Source organism: Camponotus vicinus, unplaced genomic scaffold, assembly GCF_025532165.1.
Source record: "Camponotus vicinus isolate PSW18456_S1 unplaced genomic scaffold, iyCamVici1.0 SCAF_7, whole genome shotgun sequence".
Taxonomy (NCBI): domain Eukaryota; kingdom Metazoa; phylum Arthropoda; class Insecta; order Hymenoptera; family Formicidae; genus Camponotus; species Camponotus vicinus.
The window spans coordinates 9,021,230-9,040,106 of record NW_028141979.1 but is presented as its reverse complement, the minus strand read 5'-3'; the positions used below and the strand labels follow the sequence as shown (position 1 = coordinate 9,040,106).

Genomic DNA, 18,877 nt, shown 5'->3' with positions numbered 1-18,877 from the left:
TTCTTTGAAGGTGAACTTAATGCTTTCGATGTATTGCAATTTATGTTAAAAAATGAATTAACCACAATATTTCCAAATTTAACAGTATCTTTAAGAATTTTACTGACCCTACCTTCAACAGTAGCTACAGGAGAAAGATTTTTTTCTAAGCTCAAATTAATAAGAAGTTATCTGAGATCTTCAACGTGCCAAGAAAGACTAAAATCTTTAGCTACTTTAAGTATAGAGAATGAAATATTTGAAAGCTTATATATACATATATAAAAGACATTATTAAAGAATTTGCTAGTAAAAAAGTCAGAAAGGTAAATATTGATTTCAATAATTAAATTGATAGTTAAATTATGTTTGTTTTTCTCGCTTTTTTGAAGTAATAATCATATACCTATATATATATATATATATATATATATATATATATATATATACACACATATATAATACATAGATATATTATGATTTTTTCATTATTAACCTATAATTTTATTTACGTATTTAAATAAATGCTTAAAGTTCTATAAAATTCCTGTTTATTGACTCTATAGAAATAAGTCTTTCCTGCCCTGTCCAATCCAATAAAGGAGGAGCGACAATTATTTGCTGGCTCACAGACTGCATTAATGCTTAAGACGGCCCTAGTTATACGTAGTGTTATATAAATATCATCTTGGTTATACATACCATAGGATATCTTACGCATCAGAAGTCAATAAGTATATACTTTTTTAGTTTTTGTATTCCGTTTTCGTATAAAATTTTATTTGAAAGACTTTTAAAGACAATTTTTCTAGAAAACCATTCGCGAGAGAAAATTAATTGAAGAATCATAATCGCGCTTATATTTGCATGTATTGGCCGATCTTCATTAATTAATATCTCGAAATTTTACGTGGTGGTTTTCAAAATGGTACATGACTTTTTAGTTAGTTTATCGAGATCTACTTATGTTTTTTTTGGCGGGAAATTGCATTGACACCCTGTACATATAGTTTAATTTTAGTAAAATGTATATAAGCATATAATTTAATTGGAATAATTAAATTCGAATAAACAATCTCATTAATACCAAGTGTATGTGAGTACGATAATTATTATACAAAATACAAAAGAAGATGCGTAACATCTTTAAAGAAATTTGATAATACATATTGCACAAGAGGTACGATAATAAGGTAGGATAATTTCCAAATAGAAAAGAGAAATATATATATATTAAAAAAATACATATATAAAAAATATTACAATTACAGCAAACCCAGCCACTTTACGACTTTTAGCGTTTTACTTTGTGCAGCAAATATACGGTATTGCTAAAGAGCATGATTGCATTTTCCAATTTAATAATGCACAATATACTGAACTGTGTAACTGTCTATGTTTGAAAATTGTGAAAATTCCAGAAGAATTTTTAATCTTGATACTTCACGTGTCTTCAATCGTAATATCTTAGATGAAAGCAAATTATTCTCGCTTTATTTTCTTAAATATATAATAATTATAAGAATTACATAAGAAATATATTACAATAATTTAAATATATGATAAAATAATATCAAAGTAAAAAGTAAGAAAAGAATGCGATATATTAAGAATCTCTGATTTTAAAATGTAAAATTTAATTTTTGTTTAACTTATTGATATTTCCATTATCTTTATAATTAAAATATAAATAAGAGAATCAGATTTTATCTCAGCTGATTCGATTTTCGTTGACTTTTAAAAATGCATTTAAAAATTTTATTTTAAACTCATACACAATGTATACTCCTCCGAGCTCACCTTTCCCTCTTTCTCGCGATCCGATATAAAAATCTCTTTCATGGCCAGATATAAATCTTAAACGACGTCAATCTAATTCGATCGTAGGCGTCCAGTGCGGGATTAACAGATAAAACGTTGCATCATTTCGACGATTAGGATTATCCGTGAGGATTTGGCTTCGTGAACTCAAATACTGATAGCAGCGTATATCGTCAATATTAATGCAAATGGGAAATTGATACTCGAATATTGATGATTCGGTCAAGCAGCCTCGAGAGTGCCTAAGATTTCCGCATTGCGAAAAATGTAACTACAATATAAGTGCGATACAAGTGTAAACTATTTTTCTTCAAGTTAGTATTAAATATCGCGACATATTTTTGGTACCATTTTTAGATCGATAACTATTGACATTTCTTCAATAACATATTTATATAATGTGATAGCCTTATAAGCTTACATATTTTTTTAAATTCGAGATTTTAATTCTTTAATTCTGTTTTGATCAGCATATTTTTATGAATTTTTTACAAGTTAAATAAGTTCAACTTAAATATATTTAAGAAAAGATTTGTAACGATTATAATATGATTAATATATTAGTGCGCTATATAAATAAATAATTTAACGTGTTCAACGTGATAATTTGCATGTGTTTTTGTATTACCGCAAAATTTAATACGAATTTTATGCACAATAATACAGTTGTTAAGTATGACGATTCGGATGGGAACATATTCGTGATTATTAATTTATTACAATACGGAAACCAGTGAAAAAGGGAGAGCGAAAGCAAGAGAGAGAAAGAGAATATAAATTTTTTTTCCTTTTTTATATTTCAATGATATTTCAAAATTTTAATAAATTCTGAGATAAAAAAGAATGCACACGAGAATTTAAATGTATTTAGCTGATCTTACTATGCAATAAAGCTGCTAATAAAGCAAAGTGGTTTCTTGCAAAATGATATAGGATTTTTTAGTTCAGTTTAGCGAGATCTACTCATGGTTTTACTTTGTTGCGAGATACCGGAAACACCCTGTATATGTATGTAACTGTGTAAAATAAACACACGTAAATATATAATCAACATCTATGTATTAAATTTGTAATACAGAAAAGTAATACAATATAATATGTAATATGATATAATATTTAAAATATTCATAATATGAATTATATTGTAATATAATATTTTTATAAAATATTATATAATACAATATTTATGCAATATTTATGCAATATTATACAATACAATATTTTTAATATTATATTGTACAACTAATATTATATTGATTAAATACAATTAATATTTAATTAAATAATTAAACAATTATTATCTTTTATATGACATTAGTGAATAATTAAGTATATACCTTTATAAATATTATCACAATTATTTATGCTGTATTTATTATTTCAAAACACTTAATGTCTTAGAAATATAGTTAATCAATTATGTGAATAAGGACCGAAAATATTTTATCTGTTTTTCGATCTCCAACAAGCGTGTTCCCATCTTGTATTCAACATTAGAAATGATTGAATTTTCCAGTTCCTTTTTTACAAATTCCATTATCTAAAATGGATTAATTTAATAATTATTATCAATAAATGATTTCGTATTTAATAATTGTACTGTCACACATACAGAGTATCATTAAGAGCAGAATTGTAGAAAAATATTATATAAAATATATAACAATTATAGTGAAAAGTAAATTTTAAAATAAAAATTAAAAAAATGTATAAATTTGATTTATTTAAAATTTACCTCGTCCAACTGTTCCTTAGAATACGCATTGTTAATTATAACAATTAATGTTACAATCTCACTGACTCTCCTATGAAAAAATATAAGAACAATATTATAACTATTTCGTACAATAAATCTTCACATCTATGCGTAGTATACCTTTATTAAATAATATCGTTACCTGTGTCTCATTATTTTGTAATTATTTAATAAACTTGTGAGCATGTACTTAGTATTCCTCTCAAGAATGGAAAGGAAAATATTAGCATTTAAGGCATAAGCTCGCTCTGTCGGTTCAAGTTGAAGATGAGATTGATTATACAAAGGTTTTGAAATTTTTGGAAATATTACAGTATTTGCGATAACTTCTAAATAATTGATTATAATTTCAGAATTTTTACTGTAAGCCAAACATTCTAATATTTTATTATTTCCTTTCATGTAATCATTAAAAACTTTATTCCATGTATCACGATGTGCCGTCTTTAAACCATTGCAATATGTCCACTTCTTCCATCCAGGCAAAATTCTGCAGTAGACAGTCCAGAAAAGAAATAAAAATCTTTTAACGAAATTGTGTTAATAGTTTCTTTAGTGTTTTATAAATAATTTTTGAAATAAGTGATAACTCATTTTCTCAAACATATGCAGAATATAAAAAAATAATCCTAGAAAAAAAATAAAATATTATGAAAAGGATTACTTGTTTTCTTTAGGATTTGCTAGATGCCATTTCAAATGACGCTTAGACTTTTCTTCGCAAAAATTTTCATTTATAATACACTCCCACTTTGCGAGTTCTTGTTTTAAGCATTTAGCATGATCGCTGATGTGACTTTCGTCATACAGATTCCAATAATTAGATCTAAAATTCTGCATAAAATCAAACCTTAGCACTCCCTAAAATTTAATAAGTATCATTATATTTAGTTTATTTATTATTTACAAGAACAAATATAATGTACGCGCAAACAAACATTTCTATTAGATAATTTTCTTTTATATTTCTTTAATATTTATGTGACTTCGTAGCATCAACACCATAATAATCAAATTTACCAATTTCTCATTTGTGTGTGATAATTGTGTATATATTTTATCATCTAAATAGGTATGGATTTTATATGATCTAATGGATTCTTAACATAGATATATCGATATACAAAGTGTTTCATAAGATTGTGCTAACGCTCGTGAGTGGATAAAACGCAATAAACTCAACACAAAGGTCCTTTACCATTTTGCAATTTTCGCATTAATTTATTGAAATATTAATTAAAAATGTGAATAAACGCGCGTTTCGCGAGGCTAGATCGTAAGATATGCGCGGTAGGTGTGTCAGCGGCGAGTATCGCATAGCCATGAAAAAACAAGAGTCGAGGTACGCGCGATCATATTTTACGAGACACTCTGTATATATATTTTAGTCTGTACATATTGATGTATCGATTGATGTATCGATTTTGATATATGATGAGTTATTTTCTTAATTTAAATCTGTGCATATCAAATATAGGTTTTAAGTATTTTAAACTTTAAATATCAAATTCTTTTATAAAACAAGCATTTACAAGTGGATTATTATATATTAAATTATTATGTGTTGTATAATGTAAAAAAATTATCTTAAAATTATATAAGTCAATTTCTATGCAAAATGTTTGTATATTTTTAACAGCGTAAATATTCGAATACTACGGAAGAAAATTAATATAAGAAAGATAATTGTGTTATATACTGTGTTCTATAATTTCCTAAAACTAATTAAATATTAATTACACAATTAATCGTCAATTATCATGTAAATACTAATGTATTATTATTGTAGAAAAATAACTTGATGAAATATTCAAAATTTATGTGATTGTATTAAATACAAAGAAAAATATATAACATAAATATGTAACATAAGCGCCTCTTGAATTTAAATTTCTGAATTTTGGTACAAAAAAATTGAATATTATTATATAATCAATTTTCTTGTTTAACTTACTACATATATCTATTTTTAGAAAAATCATTATTATGATACGAAATTGTTATATTATATATCAATAGATAATTGTCATAATGGATGATATTTTATAAGAACTGTTTATATATATATACCTTGAATTCAAGATAAAAATCCAAGAATGGGAAGATATTCGACAAAAATTCAAATGCTTTGAGCATAGGATACCATGCTATATAATCTCCTTCCTGTGCCAAATAAGAAGCGAGTTCCCAAAATACGGAAAATTCAAGTTTCTTCTCTATCGCAAAATGAAACGCATCATTGATGATTTGCGCGCGATTGAGAACATGTATATTACTATATTTTTCAGAATTTAAGTATTGTGCAATTTTTCGCCAGTTCACAATATCATAATTGACGCGATAGTATCCTGTTATAAAATAAATTACTTTTGTCGATTATTAAATACTTTGAAATGATATATATTAATTATAAGCATTTTTCGAGATGTTAAAGATATTTCGATATTAAATATATTATTATTATTAGAGATGTTTGTATCTACTGTTTTTATTATTTAACATGAAGGCTGTATCAGCAATTCTACATTTTACAGCAAGAAATGAAAATTTCAAATATATTGTTAAAATTTCAATATTCTTGTAATATCTTTTGTTATATCTCATATTATATATATGAGTTTTAGTACATCTTATGATTATTTTTAATTAAAATTTATGCCATATATGATATATATGATACTATATATATACGTGTATATATATATATATATATATATATATATATATATATATATTTATATATATATATTTATACAGGGTGTCCTAGACCACCTGTACACCCCTTTTTTTTCAAAAACTAAGCATTTTAGAGAAAAACGTTTTCGACAAAAATTGTATGGTTTTGAGGGGAACATAAGATGGTGTCATTGGTTTGACCTTGGATGGCATCATTAAGGTGAGGTCAAGGACACCTTTAATTTCTTAAGTGGAACTACCTATTTTTTATTGCATATTCTTATAGCTTATGTCGAGAGCTTTTCAAAACACTATAATAAAGTATTTTTTCATGAAGTACTTTTCGAGTTATAAGGCTTGAAATAATTTCTTAATTTTACATAAACCATAAAATACCCACTAAACATGAAATATATATGCAATGTTTCAAAATGCTTCATATAGATTTCAAATGAGACGTTTCATGTCTATGTTTATAATATAATTCACAAGTGTCACAACTAAAATGTTTCATAGTCAGAAATATTTCAAATGAAATATCGTAGTTGATATGTATCTGAAATATTCCAAAATTATATTTCATGTATATTTACAAATGATGTAATTCATAAGTGTTACAATTGAAACATTTTATTTTTGCTTATTTCAGAAATATTTCAAATAAGATATTTCAATTGATACGTTTCGGAAATATTCCAAAATTATGTTTCATGTATATTTACAAATGATGTAATTCATAAGTGTTACAATTGAAACATTTTATTTTTGCTAATTTCAGAAATATTTCAAATAAGTTATTTCAATTGATACGTTTCAGAAATATTCCAAAATTATGTTTCATTTATCTTTACAAATGATATAACTCATGAGTGCTACAATTGAAACATTTTATTATTGCTTATCCCGGGAAAAAAAGTCCATGTCTATTTATATAAAAAAAAGTAAAATTATATACAGTCTTATATAATTATATATAATATCACATATGATTTTATCAGAGCATACGTTTTTGTATATGCTTAGATATGATGTCCATCTCTGACCATTTCTGATCATAAAAAATGATATTAGATAACTCACGTCATTTTGTACAATTAGACATAGTCAGATATTGATATCATATCTAAGCATGTATAAAACCAAAGCAAATGTTAGTTTCATGTATGCTTTGATATAAATCATATATGATATTATATATAATCATTTAATATTATATATGATTTTACCTTTTTTTATATAGACAAATATAATTTTTCCTAAAAATTATATCTTGCATTATATATTTAATTAATTAAAATTCCTCTTTATAAGTCCTCTTAATAAATATTCTTAATAAATAAGAATATATTCTTAATGAATAAGAATATATTCTTAATTTGCGACTTCTACGCCGCAACTCGATTTTCGTGTGCGCGACATGTTTCTTCATTTGCCGCTACGCGGCGACACCACTCTTAATTTTTCTCGTATTCAATATTTATCATGAAATGTATATAAAGGACTTGTATTAACGTAAGATCTAAAGTATATATTTTTCCCTTAGTAGTGATGCGAAAGAGAGAACGCGGCTCATACACAGGTTTTCTGTGTGCACGTGAGCCGCATCCTCTTTCTGACATCACTGTTTATCAGTTTAATTTCAAACTGAATTTAAAATAATTTATTTAATAATCTGGATTCCTTGTTGGGATTCAGAATATTAAACAGATTATTTGAAATTAGGCGGAAAAAAACTTTTAGACCAATAATTAAATTTATTTGACTTCAACAAAATTTATTAAATCCAAAGAAATATTTTTTTCTGTATATTAAGAATATCTCTTTAGAAGATTTTCCTCTTAACTTAAGAGGATCCTCTTGGCGCCTATTTTAGTGGTATATATTCTAAAGATAAATGGCATATTCTTAAGTTAAGAATACAATTTTTTCGGTGTACTCTTAGTGGTACTTAATTTTCAGATCTGATAATATTTATTCATATATGATATCATATATGACTATATTTGGCAAAACATAATTAGATATTGACAAAATCCATATATGGCCAATTTTATATGGACTTTTTTTTCCCGGGCATGATACCGCTATATATAAATTATTACAGAAATATAACATAGCAACATTTAAATATCATTTCTCAAGTATGTTTACGACACTATCTTGAAAAATGTTTTTGTAACATTTTTTAGGATAGTGTCGTAAACATTTTATATCAAGGTGTCTGAATGCGGGCATTAACTGTTTATGCAATGTTTCTAAAACGTTTCTGCATGCATCTCCGAAACATTTCATGTTACAAAGTAATGTTTCCGAAAACTATCTGATATATTTCTTTGTATAATGGGTATCTAGTAAAATATTCATTTTTCGATTATCTTAACTTAATACTTTTATGTACAAAATAATGAGAGGAATCAATTGGTGTAAAGAAAACACAAAATTGTTCCGAAAAAAAAAATGTAATTTGCAATTAACAATTACATTTTTTTCGAAACAATTATGTGTTTTCTTTACACCAATCGAGTCCTCTCATTATTTTGTACATAAAAGTATTAAGGTAAGATAATCGAAAAATGAATATTTTACTAGATATTTTATGGTTTACGTAAAATTAAGAAATTATTTCAAGCCTTATAACTAGAAAAGTACTTGATGAAAAAATACTTTATTATAGTGTTTTGGAAAGCTCTCGACATAAGCTATAAGAATATGCAATAAAAAATAGGTGGTTCCATTAAAAAAATTAAAGGTGTGCTTGACCTCACCTTAACGATGCCATCCAAGGTCAAACCAATGACACCATCTTATGTTCCCCTCAAAACCATACAATTTTTGTCGAAAACGTTTTTCTCTAAAATGCTTAGTTTTTGAAAGAAAAGGAGTGTACGGGGTGGTCTAGGACAACCTGTATATATGTATATGTAAATATATGTATATGAATACCTGTTACAAACTTCTAGAGTATGTAGAGGGATCAAAGTAGACTAACTTTTAATAAAAAATTCATGTCCGGAAACGCACCGTTTGCGAGATACAGACTGGAACTGTTCAGTATTAAGAATAATTCTCATAATAACTTTATTTGTTTACATTACGCTACAAAAATGTTTAGCAATGTCAAAACAGATGGTTACAATAATTGCTCATAATGACATCGAGAAATCCAAATGACGCCTAACAATTTGGAAAGAATGTATGTACCACACATGCTTCGCAGGTGCAATGCTTGCATTCAAGTTGGTGGTCGTCATTATGAGCAATTACTGTAGTCATTTGTTTTGACATTGCTGAACATACCAACAATACTAAACATATCAACAGTTCTAGCCTGCAGCTCGCAAACGGTGTGTTTTCGGATATGAGTTCCTTATTAAAAGTTGATTTACTTTAAATCCTCTGCATACCCTACAAGTTTGTAACAGATATTCATTAACACTCTGTGTATATATATATATATATATATATATATATATATATATATATATATATATATAGAGTGTCCGATTCGTGAGGGACCAAACGAAAAGTGATGATAGATTGGGTCAAACTAAGAAGAAAAGTCCTTTACCATTTGCAAAATTCGCAATAATTATTAAGTAATAAGCAAAAATGTCCTGGCGCATGAGAAGCGGTAAACCGCTTGTAGTGTGTGATTATTAAGTGATCAAACGAAAAGTGGTGATAGATTGGGTCAAACTGAAAAGAAAAGTTCTCTACCATATTGCAAAATTCGCAATAATTATTAAGTTATTAAGTTATAGGCAAAAATGTCTCAGAGTATAAGAAGCAGTAGACAGATCGCTTCTCATGCGCTGAGACATTTTTGCCTATAACTTAATAATTATTGCGAAATTTGCAATATGGTAGAGAACTTTTCTTTTCAGTTAGACCCAATCTATCACCACTTTTCGTTTGATCACTTAATAATCACACACTACAAGCGGTTTCCCGCTTCTCATGCGCCGGGACATTTTTGCTTATTACTTAATAATTATTGCGAATTTTGCAAAATGGTAAAGGACTTTTCTTCTTAGTTTGACCAAATCTATCATCACTTTTCGTTTGGTCCCTCACGAATCGGACACCCTGTATATATATGTATATATGTATGTATGTATGTATAAGAATTGAACAATTCTGAAAATTTGGATATGCAATTTAGTGCAAACATAAAATGGCTTCGACTACTAACACAATATATATATATATATATATATATATATATATATGTAAATGTGTATATATTTAATAATTATACAAATATATGTATTTATATATTGAAATATATATACTGGAAATTATATACAATATAATTGTAAATTTATTATTATATAATAGACAATATAGATGTAAATTTATTATTCAATATTTACCAGCTTGTTGTAAATTGAAAATAATCCATTGATTTTTCTCAAGAAGGATATGCACTGTTGAATGCAACGGTGTTAACCAAATATTCGGCCAAGTTATTGTAAAATTGGGATTCAACTCCGTAGTATAAGTAAAAGGTATATAATATATTTTCTCATCTAATTTGTTGTAAAATTCTACTGATACGGTTAAGAGATCACTAGAATTAGATTTAGAATTTCGCGTCATTTTCAACACGAAAGAACACCTCTGCATAATCCACGAATCTATCATGTTTTTTATATTAAAATCATACTTGGGATTTAATTCAATCATGACAGATTTTATAGCGTTCCATAAATGAGTGGAAATTGTTGCTGTAGATTCATTGTATCTATAAGATTTAATATTATGATAATTTTAGCACCACATATCAAACTTGATATGTGGTGCAACTTGATAAATAAATAATAATAAGAAAGAAAATCATATAATTTACACATAATTTATTTTCATACTTTAATTTATAATGTAACTCCTTAAGAGATATAAATTTAAAACTTTAATTTGATTGTATATATATATATATATATATATATATATATATATATATAAAACTATATATATATATATATATATATATAATATATTTAAAAATGTATATTTTATACATTTTATACATGTTTATACATTTTTATATTAATATTTATATATATTTATTAATAATTGTATTAATAATTGTATGCTAATAAGCATTTGTTTTAACTGAATAAATAATAATTTTAATTTCTATATTACTAAGATTTTAGAATGTTTATATTGTATGTTTATAAAACTAGATTCTCGAAATATTATTTAATTTGAATTGTTTATAATTTAAAAAATATGAATCTCTATCATATATTTATTTAAAAAAACTCAAGTTGAAATTCACAATCTCGACAAAAATTCATAAATATAAAATAAAAGTATAAATTTGAGATTTCAAATATCTATGTCTTATCAACATTACAATGGGATAAATATCTTATTATATATTTCGATTTCCTTTTCTTCTACTCTCTAAAAGTGAATCAGTGAATATATCACTAATTTAAACAGTAAAATAAAATTTTACTCAGAATCAGTGAGTATTTTACTGATCTTCAGTGGGAACGCTTACTTTTTTGTTATTTTATCTTATATCTCACTGATTATGGTCAGTTAAAATAAAATTCACTGTAAAACCAATAAATTTTACTGTAAAACCAGTAATTTCTAGTTCGTTCGTTTACCGCTACGATCGCAATCTCTCTCGTATTTAATTTTAGTCATAAGAATTATATAAAGTTTGCAAAGAGCGACATTTAAAATTAGAAGTATTACTTCGATTTAATTTCTTATACAATCTCAATAGAGAGGCTTCAGATATTAAATCGATCTTTATAAGTCGGACAAATAAATGTCTGGCGACTTAATGAAAATTATTCATTCGTTATCCATTTAAAATAACAAGTTCAATATGCATGTAATATATATAAATAAAATAAAATTTTTAATATAATAATATTTAGTAAATATAAATAAAATTTTTAAGTTTATATGAAACAGATAGAGAGATGAATTGTAGTTTAATATTACTGACAATAACGAAAGAAATATTACTAATATTGAGAAATATTACTGATTGAAACACAAAATTATTAACTGATTCTTTCAATAAAATATCACTGATTTACAGTGCTGTACTTATAACTGCTGTAATAAGTGACTATTTACTGTTTTTCAGTGATAATACACTGATTCATTTTTAGAGAGTATGATGTATATTATTACATTACAATACATTATACTTACTGATTATCCAAATATTTCTTAAATCCCTTTAAAAATATATCAGGTGGCAATGTTCGTTCTAACATGCGCCATGTAATGGATCCTATAATGTATAAAAAAAAAATTTAGTATATATAAAATCCCTTTACTGAAATGCGCAATAAAGGTTTGTGAATATATTTGTAAATAATAAAACTAAATATATCACACACAAAATTTGTGTAATTAAATTAAAGTAAGCAGCTATAGAAAATTGTTAAATACATTTCAACGAAATAATTTATAATAATAGATAAATACTGAATGATGAAATATTTGTTAAAAATAAATTTTTTTTAAACAATTATAAGAAATCGTTTTATATTTTATTATGATTTTTCGAAGTCTTCGATAAACATGTATAGTTGTATAATTTACAAAATTATACATTATAAAATTATATAAAAGTTATATAAAAATTAAATTTTAGTTAGATATTTTTCTTATTATTGTTTCTGCTAATATTATAATAAAATCTATTAAAAATAATAATAATTAAATTAAATTTTACAAATAGAAGGCCTCATACGGTTCTTGTGGAAATTGAATTTCGATGAAATTTGCTGAAACTTTGGAAATAAATAGTTTATGTGAAATCGCAATAAAAGTTAAACAAATGTCAAAATATAAATGCGATATTGGTTGATGAAGTCGTTTCGTCGCTACAAGTCAATTTATTCAAATATCGAAATAAGGCAATATTAAGGAAAGTAAATAATATATTAGAATGACACAGTTCATTTTTATTAATACATTTTACTTATACATTTACATGGAAAAAATGTGTGTCGCTGCATCGTCGCTATTGTCGCCATGCTATATGATATTTGATAAAATATAATTAGTTAAAAAAGATATAGTAATATGGATTTGTCCTAAGTCTCTCTCCCCTTCGGATGAAGGAAGGGTACAACTTCTCTAATTCCTTCAAAATACTAGCCTCTCAAAATAATTGAACACCTGTTTCATTATTTTTCGTAATTTTTGAACCGTTTATGACATATAGTGGATGTGAACTTTATGGACACTCTATATATACATGCATGTACATTTTTTCCACGTAAATATAATATTTATACAGGGTGTCCCATTTTAACTTGGACAGTGAAATATCTCAAAAACTAAGCCCAGCAAACAAAAATGTTTCAGTCAAAAGTTATATGGTTTCGAGGGGGCCATAAGATGGTACCATTGGTTTGACCTTGAAGAGTTATTTGAAGGTCACATGAAGGTCACCTTCAATTTCTTAAATGGAACCTACTATGTGTCATTGCATATTCTTGTAGCTTATCTCGAGAGCTTTCCAAAACACTATAATTAAGTACCTTTTCGTTAAGTACTTTTTGAGTTATGAGGCTTGAAATAATTTCTTAATTTTACATAAACCGTAAAATATCTTGTAAAATATTCGTTTTTCGATTATCTTACCTTAATACTTTTATGTACAAAATAATGAGAGGAATCAATTGGTGTAAAGAAAACACATAGTTGTTTTTGAGAAAAAATATGGAATTGTTAATTGCAAATTACATATTATTTCTTCAAAACAACTATGTGTTTTCTTTAGAACAAATGATTCCTCTCATTATTTTGTACATAAAAGTATCAAGGTAAGATAATCGAAAAATGAATATTTTACAAGATATTTTACGGTTCATGTAAAATTAAGAAATTATTTCAAGCCTCATAACTCAAAAAGTACTTAACGAAAAGGTACTTAATTATAGTGTTTTGGAAAGCCCTCGACATAAGGTACAAGAATGTGCAAAAATATATAGGGTGTTCCACTTAAAAAAATTAAAGTGACCTTCACGTGACCTTCAAATGACTCTTCAAGGTCAAACCAATGGTACCGTCCTATGTCCCCCTCGAAACCATACAACTTTTGTCTGAAACATTTTTGTTTGCTGGGCTTAGTTTTTGAGATATTTTACTGTCCAAGTTAAAATGGGACACCCTGTATATTAATAAAAGTGATAAACTGTGCGTGATTCTACTCAATAATACATTTATTTTCCCTCAGCAGTTCTGAAATAACGCTTTATTTCGACATTTGATCGCTTGTAGTGATGAAACGGCTCCATCAACCGATATCACGCTTATTGTGACTTTTGATTTGTCACATAAACTATTTATTTTCAGAGTTTCTGCAAATTTTATCAAAATTTATTTTCCATAAGAATCGTACGAGGTCTTTTGTTTATAAAATGCTTCTCATTTTTTATGAAATTAACATTGAGAAATTTATAATTATTTAATTAGTTAATTATGCAGTGTTATACCCATACCTTTGATATGAGAAAAAGAAGACTGTATATAATTTTCAGGATAGCTTATATTATATTCCATAGTAGAATTTATAACAACATAGGTATTTAGATAGAGTAATTCATGTTGAACTTGAACTACAAACAAATCCATCATCCGGGAATTTAGCAGAACCTAAAATCAATTCGATATAATCATAACTAATCATAAATAAAAGTTTTTGGTACATATTAAAATTGGCTTATTATATGCTATTGTTAAGAATACAGTTTGTATGTGTGTTTGTGTGTGTAAATTTTTCTGCGGTAATTTTAATACAAAAACATACATATTATATTTAGTTCTTATTAAATTTCTTGCACCGGATTTCTAGAAATTTTAAAAACTTGGATTCTTATCATTTCTTATAATTAAAAAATAAAACAGAATATTTGAACAAATATTTAACAATTATCTACATTGCTAAACTGTTAATCATTTGACTGCGTATTCAAATAGCGTTAGTAATAAAATAACCTTGTCTATAATGTATGCTTGATAAAATATATTAAATCCTTCGTTTAACCATGTATGAGGCCATAAGTAAGTTGGACTGAACAGATTTCTAATATATTTTTGTATCATCCCACGTGCAATTAAGCGCGCAATTATCGTTTTGTATGCGACAGGATCTAATTCTTCATTATAAGTGATATCTGCTTCTCTAAAAATAATTATACTAATATGTGTGAAAAATTTTGGATATTAATATAATTTCTTATGTAAATAGATTACAATATAATATGTAATTAAAATAGGGTAAATATGCATAAAAGGTCAAACCTCATTTTATTGCTACTTAAATATGTTGTAGAAGAGGGTTTTCTGAGTAATTCTATGCAAGAAATAAGTGGGGGACGGTATTGGTTTAGAAGATGCAACAAATTGAAGTTTCAGAACTTTAATGCTTTTTATCTCCGAAAATATTGATATAAGAAAAAAAAATTTTAAGCAAAAAATAAATCTCCTGAAAAACTACAAAAAAGGTTATATGCATTTTTTTCATAAACCTACTATTTTAGCTGTTATATAAAAAAATAGTAATTTTAAATACATTTAATACAATTTAAATTTATATAGAATTTAATACAATTTAATACAATTAAAAAATATCCTAAATGTATGTGTACACACACACACACACACACGCGCGGGGCGTGCAAGGGAGGGCCTTCGGCCACCCCGCTCCCGCAACTGCCCCGCCGGTAGGCAAGGTAGACCTCGCTTTACAACTTACAGCATATATCCATTGTGATTGAACTCTTCGCAATGCATCCCCTACCGGTGGTGTGGTTGCGGGAAGGAGGCCGAAGGCCTCCATTGCACCCCCCGCGCGTATGTGTGTGTGTGTGTGTACACATACATTTGTGATATTTTTTAATTGTATTAAATGTATTTAAAATAATTATTTTTTTCTATAACAGCTAAAATAGTAGGTTTATGAAAAACATGCATATAACCTTTTTTGTAGTTTTTCAGCGGCTTTATTTTTTGCTTAAAATTTTTTTTCTCAAATCAATATTTTCGGAGATAAAAAGCATTAAATTTGTGAAACTTCAATTTGTTGTATCTTCTAAACCAATGTTGTCCCCCACTTATTTCTTGCGTAGAATTACCTAGAAAAAGTTCCTCTATAACATATTTCAGTGGCGATAAAATCGGCGAGGTTTGACCTTTTATGTACATTTACCTAAAATAGTTTTTAAAATATATCTATATTTTTCACTATATATATTACCGATAAAAAATGAAACCCAAAGTCTGTTTGATTTCATCTTGTAAATCCGGGATTGCGACATGATCCACTTTGCTCTCAAATGAAACAGAGGTTTGATTAAGGGCTCTCCACAAAATATTCCAATTACTCATGTATACATTGATGGAAGAAATAACAGTTTTCGCAAATTTTAGATGCGGTTCCGATTGTGGTCTGAACCATATGGTTGAGCGAATTGTTTCATGATCCAAGAAGATGATCTGATGAAAACCGGATACCAGAAATGCTACATTATCTATGGAGATCAAAGGAGTCTCGTGAAAGTATGTCCATATCATATTATCGTTCGTCAATTCAGTATCTCGTATCGGCATATTTGACAAAGCTTTGTATTTTGGATGATGTATTATGGAAATAACAAAAGTAATTCTTAATTCTGGCTTGTCCCAATATGGAAATATTTGCTGTTTTTTCGTTTGGTACCTATTTTTTCGTTGGATACCTGTTGCGATTAACCACCTGCCGTATTTTAATGATAAACATTAGATAATGACTAATTTTAGATAATTGTAAGCGCAGAATGCACAAATGTACAATTTGTTTTTGATATTTCATATATTCTTCTACTTACTCTATTTTTTCATCTCCGTTTATGTACGGAGTTCCGAAAGATTCCCTTACGATATTAATTGGGATTGCATACTCTATATACAGATCGTATATTCCACGCAATGAGACATCACCGAAATCGAGCACGACAATATTGTTTTTAATAAAATTTGTTGTTTTTGTTTTATAAAGCTTACCATTACTTTGATTTAATTTTGAGTACATTATAATTGTTCTATCCGGTACATAAAATCCTATGTATCGTTTTGCATGAGAAATATTTAAAGTGATTATGCATATGCTATGGAGAAAGTCATTGTCTAACATTATCTTCATATTATAATGTGTCGGAAGTATATAATCTGATATATTGCTTGATGTATTGTTTAATACACTGCGCACTGCGATTTTCGATTCTTCATCGATTCCTTTGATTTTTGATTCTTCATCATCCACATGACTCGCTATTGCTATCATGGCAAGGTATATTATACTATTACTTAATAATAGTTTTAATAATGTCATGTTGAATTTCACTCGGATATCTATAAAAAACGTTTCTTCAATTAAAACAAAAGTATTTGCAAAGACTATGCAATAAAATCGATTTTTGTGTGAAAAAACATTCAAGAGAATTTACAAAACACTTCATAAGAAAATACGATTAATTTAAAAAGAAATTAAAATAATACAGTTTAATAAATAAAGGAATGATTAGAAAAGATAAATATACAAATTATTAAAACGACATATGAAATATTTTTTTCGGACTTGAATATTAGGAGACATGAAGGATGTATTTTGATAATTCCAGTAGGACAAGCACAATAAACATAACTCTTATTTATCTCAATTTAGCTATCTTTAAGATTTGTCCTAGTACAATTACATATTTCAATGTATATATATATATATATATATATATATATAATATAAGCATTAAAATGTATGAGAAATGTTGCTATATTCTGAACAACGCGATTTTATACATGATATGGACTATATGTTTACTAACATGTTATTTTCAAGATCAATCTGTTCCTTAAGTAAGAAATGTATTAAAAACATACAAACACTGAACGGAAATCAAATATCATCAAATATTTAAAATTTTGATATTGTAGCGAATTGTATCAATCATTCGAACAAAATTCTAAAAACAATTATGTTAATATTTTTATAACACATCTTTTTGAATAAAATGTTAATTTTTTATTATTTCTTGTTTATTTGTTCATTACACATTCAAATTAACATATCCTACTGGTCTAGACATTCATTATAAAAAATATTTTAAAAACAAAACACAGGTAATATTATACGTTTTTAAGATAGATAATTTTATAGCTTAGATGATGAGATAATATTTTATATAGCTTAGATAATTTTATAGCAATAATATAAAATTAATTACACAATAATTTTATAATGTCAAAAAGAAATTTAGCTTATAAATTTTACATTTTCTATATGTCAAAATGATCGAAACATGCTATTACAGTACAAATGTATACGTCTTCATTTCTATTAACTGTAATGTATGTAAAAGATAAAAATAATATTTACAATAAAATGGGTTAGTCCATTTGAAAATTAAAGAAAATGTCTTTTATAAAATAAAAGCGTTACCTGTTACTCCACACAATTTTGTATGCACATTTAAAGAAAGAAAGATAAATATTTTATTATATATTTAATGCCTTATCCTATTAGTTGAATCAGCCAGGTTTAATACCAGATTTAACACCAAAAGCATTCAATCGCGAACTTATCGTTTCAAGAGACTATCATAAACTGATGGCTCTGTT

At 26.4% G+C, this 18,877-nt stretch overlaps 1 protein-coding gene across 1 annotated transcript; it reads right to left on the bottom strand.

Annotated features, from left to right (window-relative positions):
* Window positions 1-3,179: 3,179 nt before the first annotated feature.
* LOC145975226 (aminopeptidase N-like) lies at window positions 3,180-17,701 on the bottom strand. Its single transcript, XM_083105565.1, has 11 exons — window positions 17,092-17,701; window positions 16,482-16,979; window positions 15,221-15,407; window positions 14,725-14,878; window positions 12,419-12,500; window positions 10,606-10,976; window positions 5,627-5,904; window positions 4,221-4,417; window positions 3,699-4,046; window positions 3,536-3,605; window positions 3,180-3,340 (listed from the first exon to the last, which is right to left on the bottom strand). The coding sequence occupies exons 1-11, from the start codon at window positions 17,592-17,594 to the stop codon at window positions 3,218-3,220; spliced, it is 2,811 nt and encodes a 936-aa protein (XP_082961691.1). The 5' UTR covers window positions 17,595-17,701; the 3' UTR covers window positions 3,180-3,217.
* Window positions 17,702-18,877: the final 1,176 nt, after the last annotated feature.

What these genes read in the sequence shown, in the direction of transcription:
- LOC145975226 (XM_083105565.1), bottom strand. Translation starts at nt 17,594, where the DNA reads ATGACATTATTAAAACTATTATTAAGTAATAGTATAATATACCTTGCC. An exon ending in AACGGAGATGAAAAAATAGA is followed by an intron (nt 16,980 to 17,091) that starts GTAAGTAGAAGA and finishes AAAATACGGCAG; the next exon opens with GTGGTTAATCGCAACAGGTA. An exon ending in ATTTTTATCTTGAATTCAAG is followed by an intron (nt 4,418 to 5,626) that starts GTATATATATAT and finishes ATTAAATTTTAG; the next exon opens with GGAGTGCTAAGGTTTGATTT.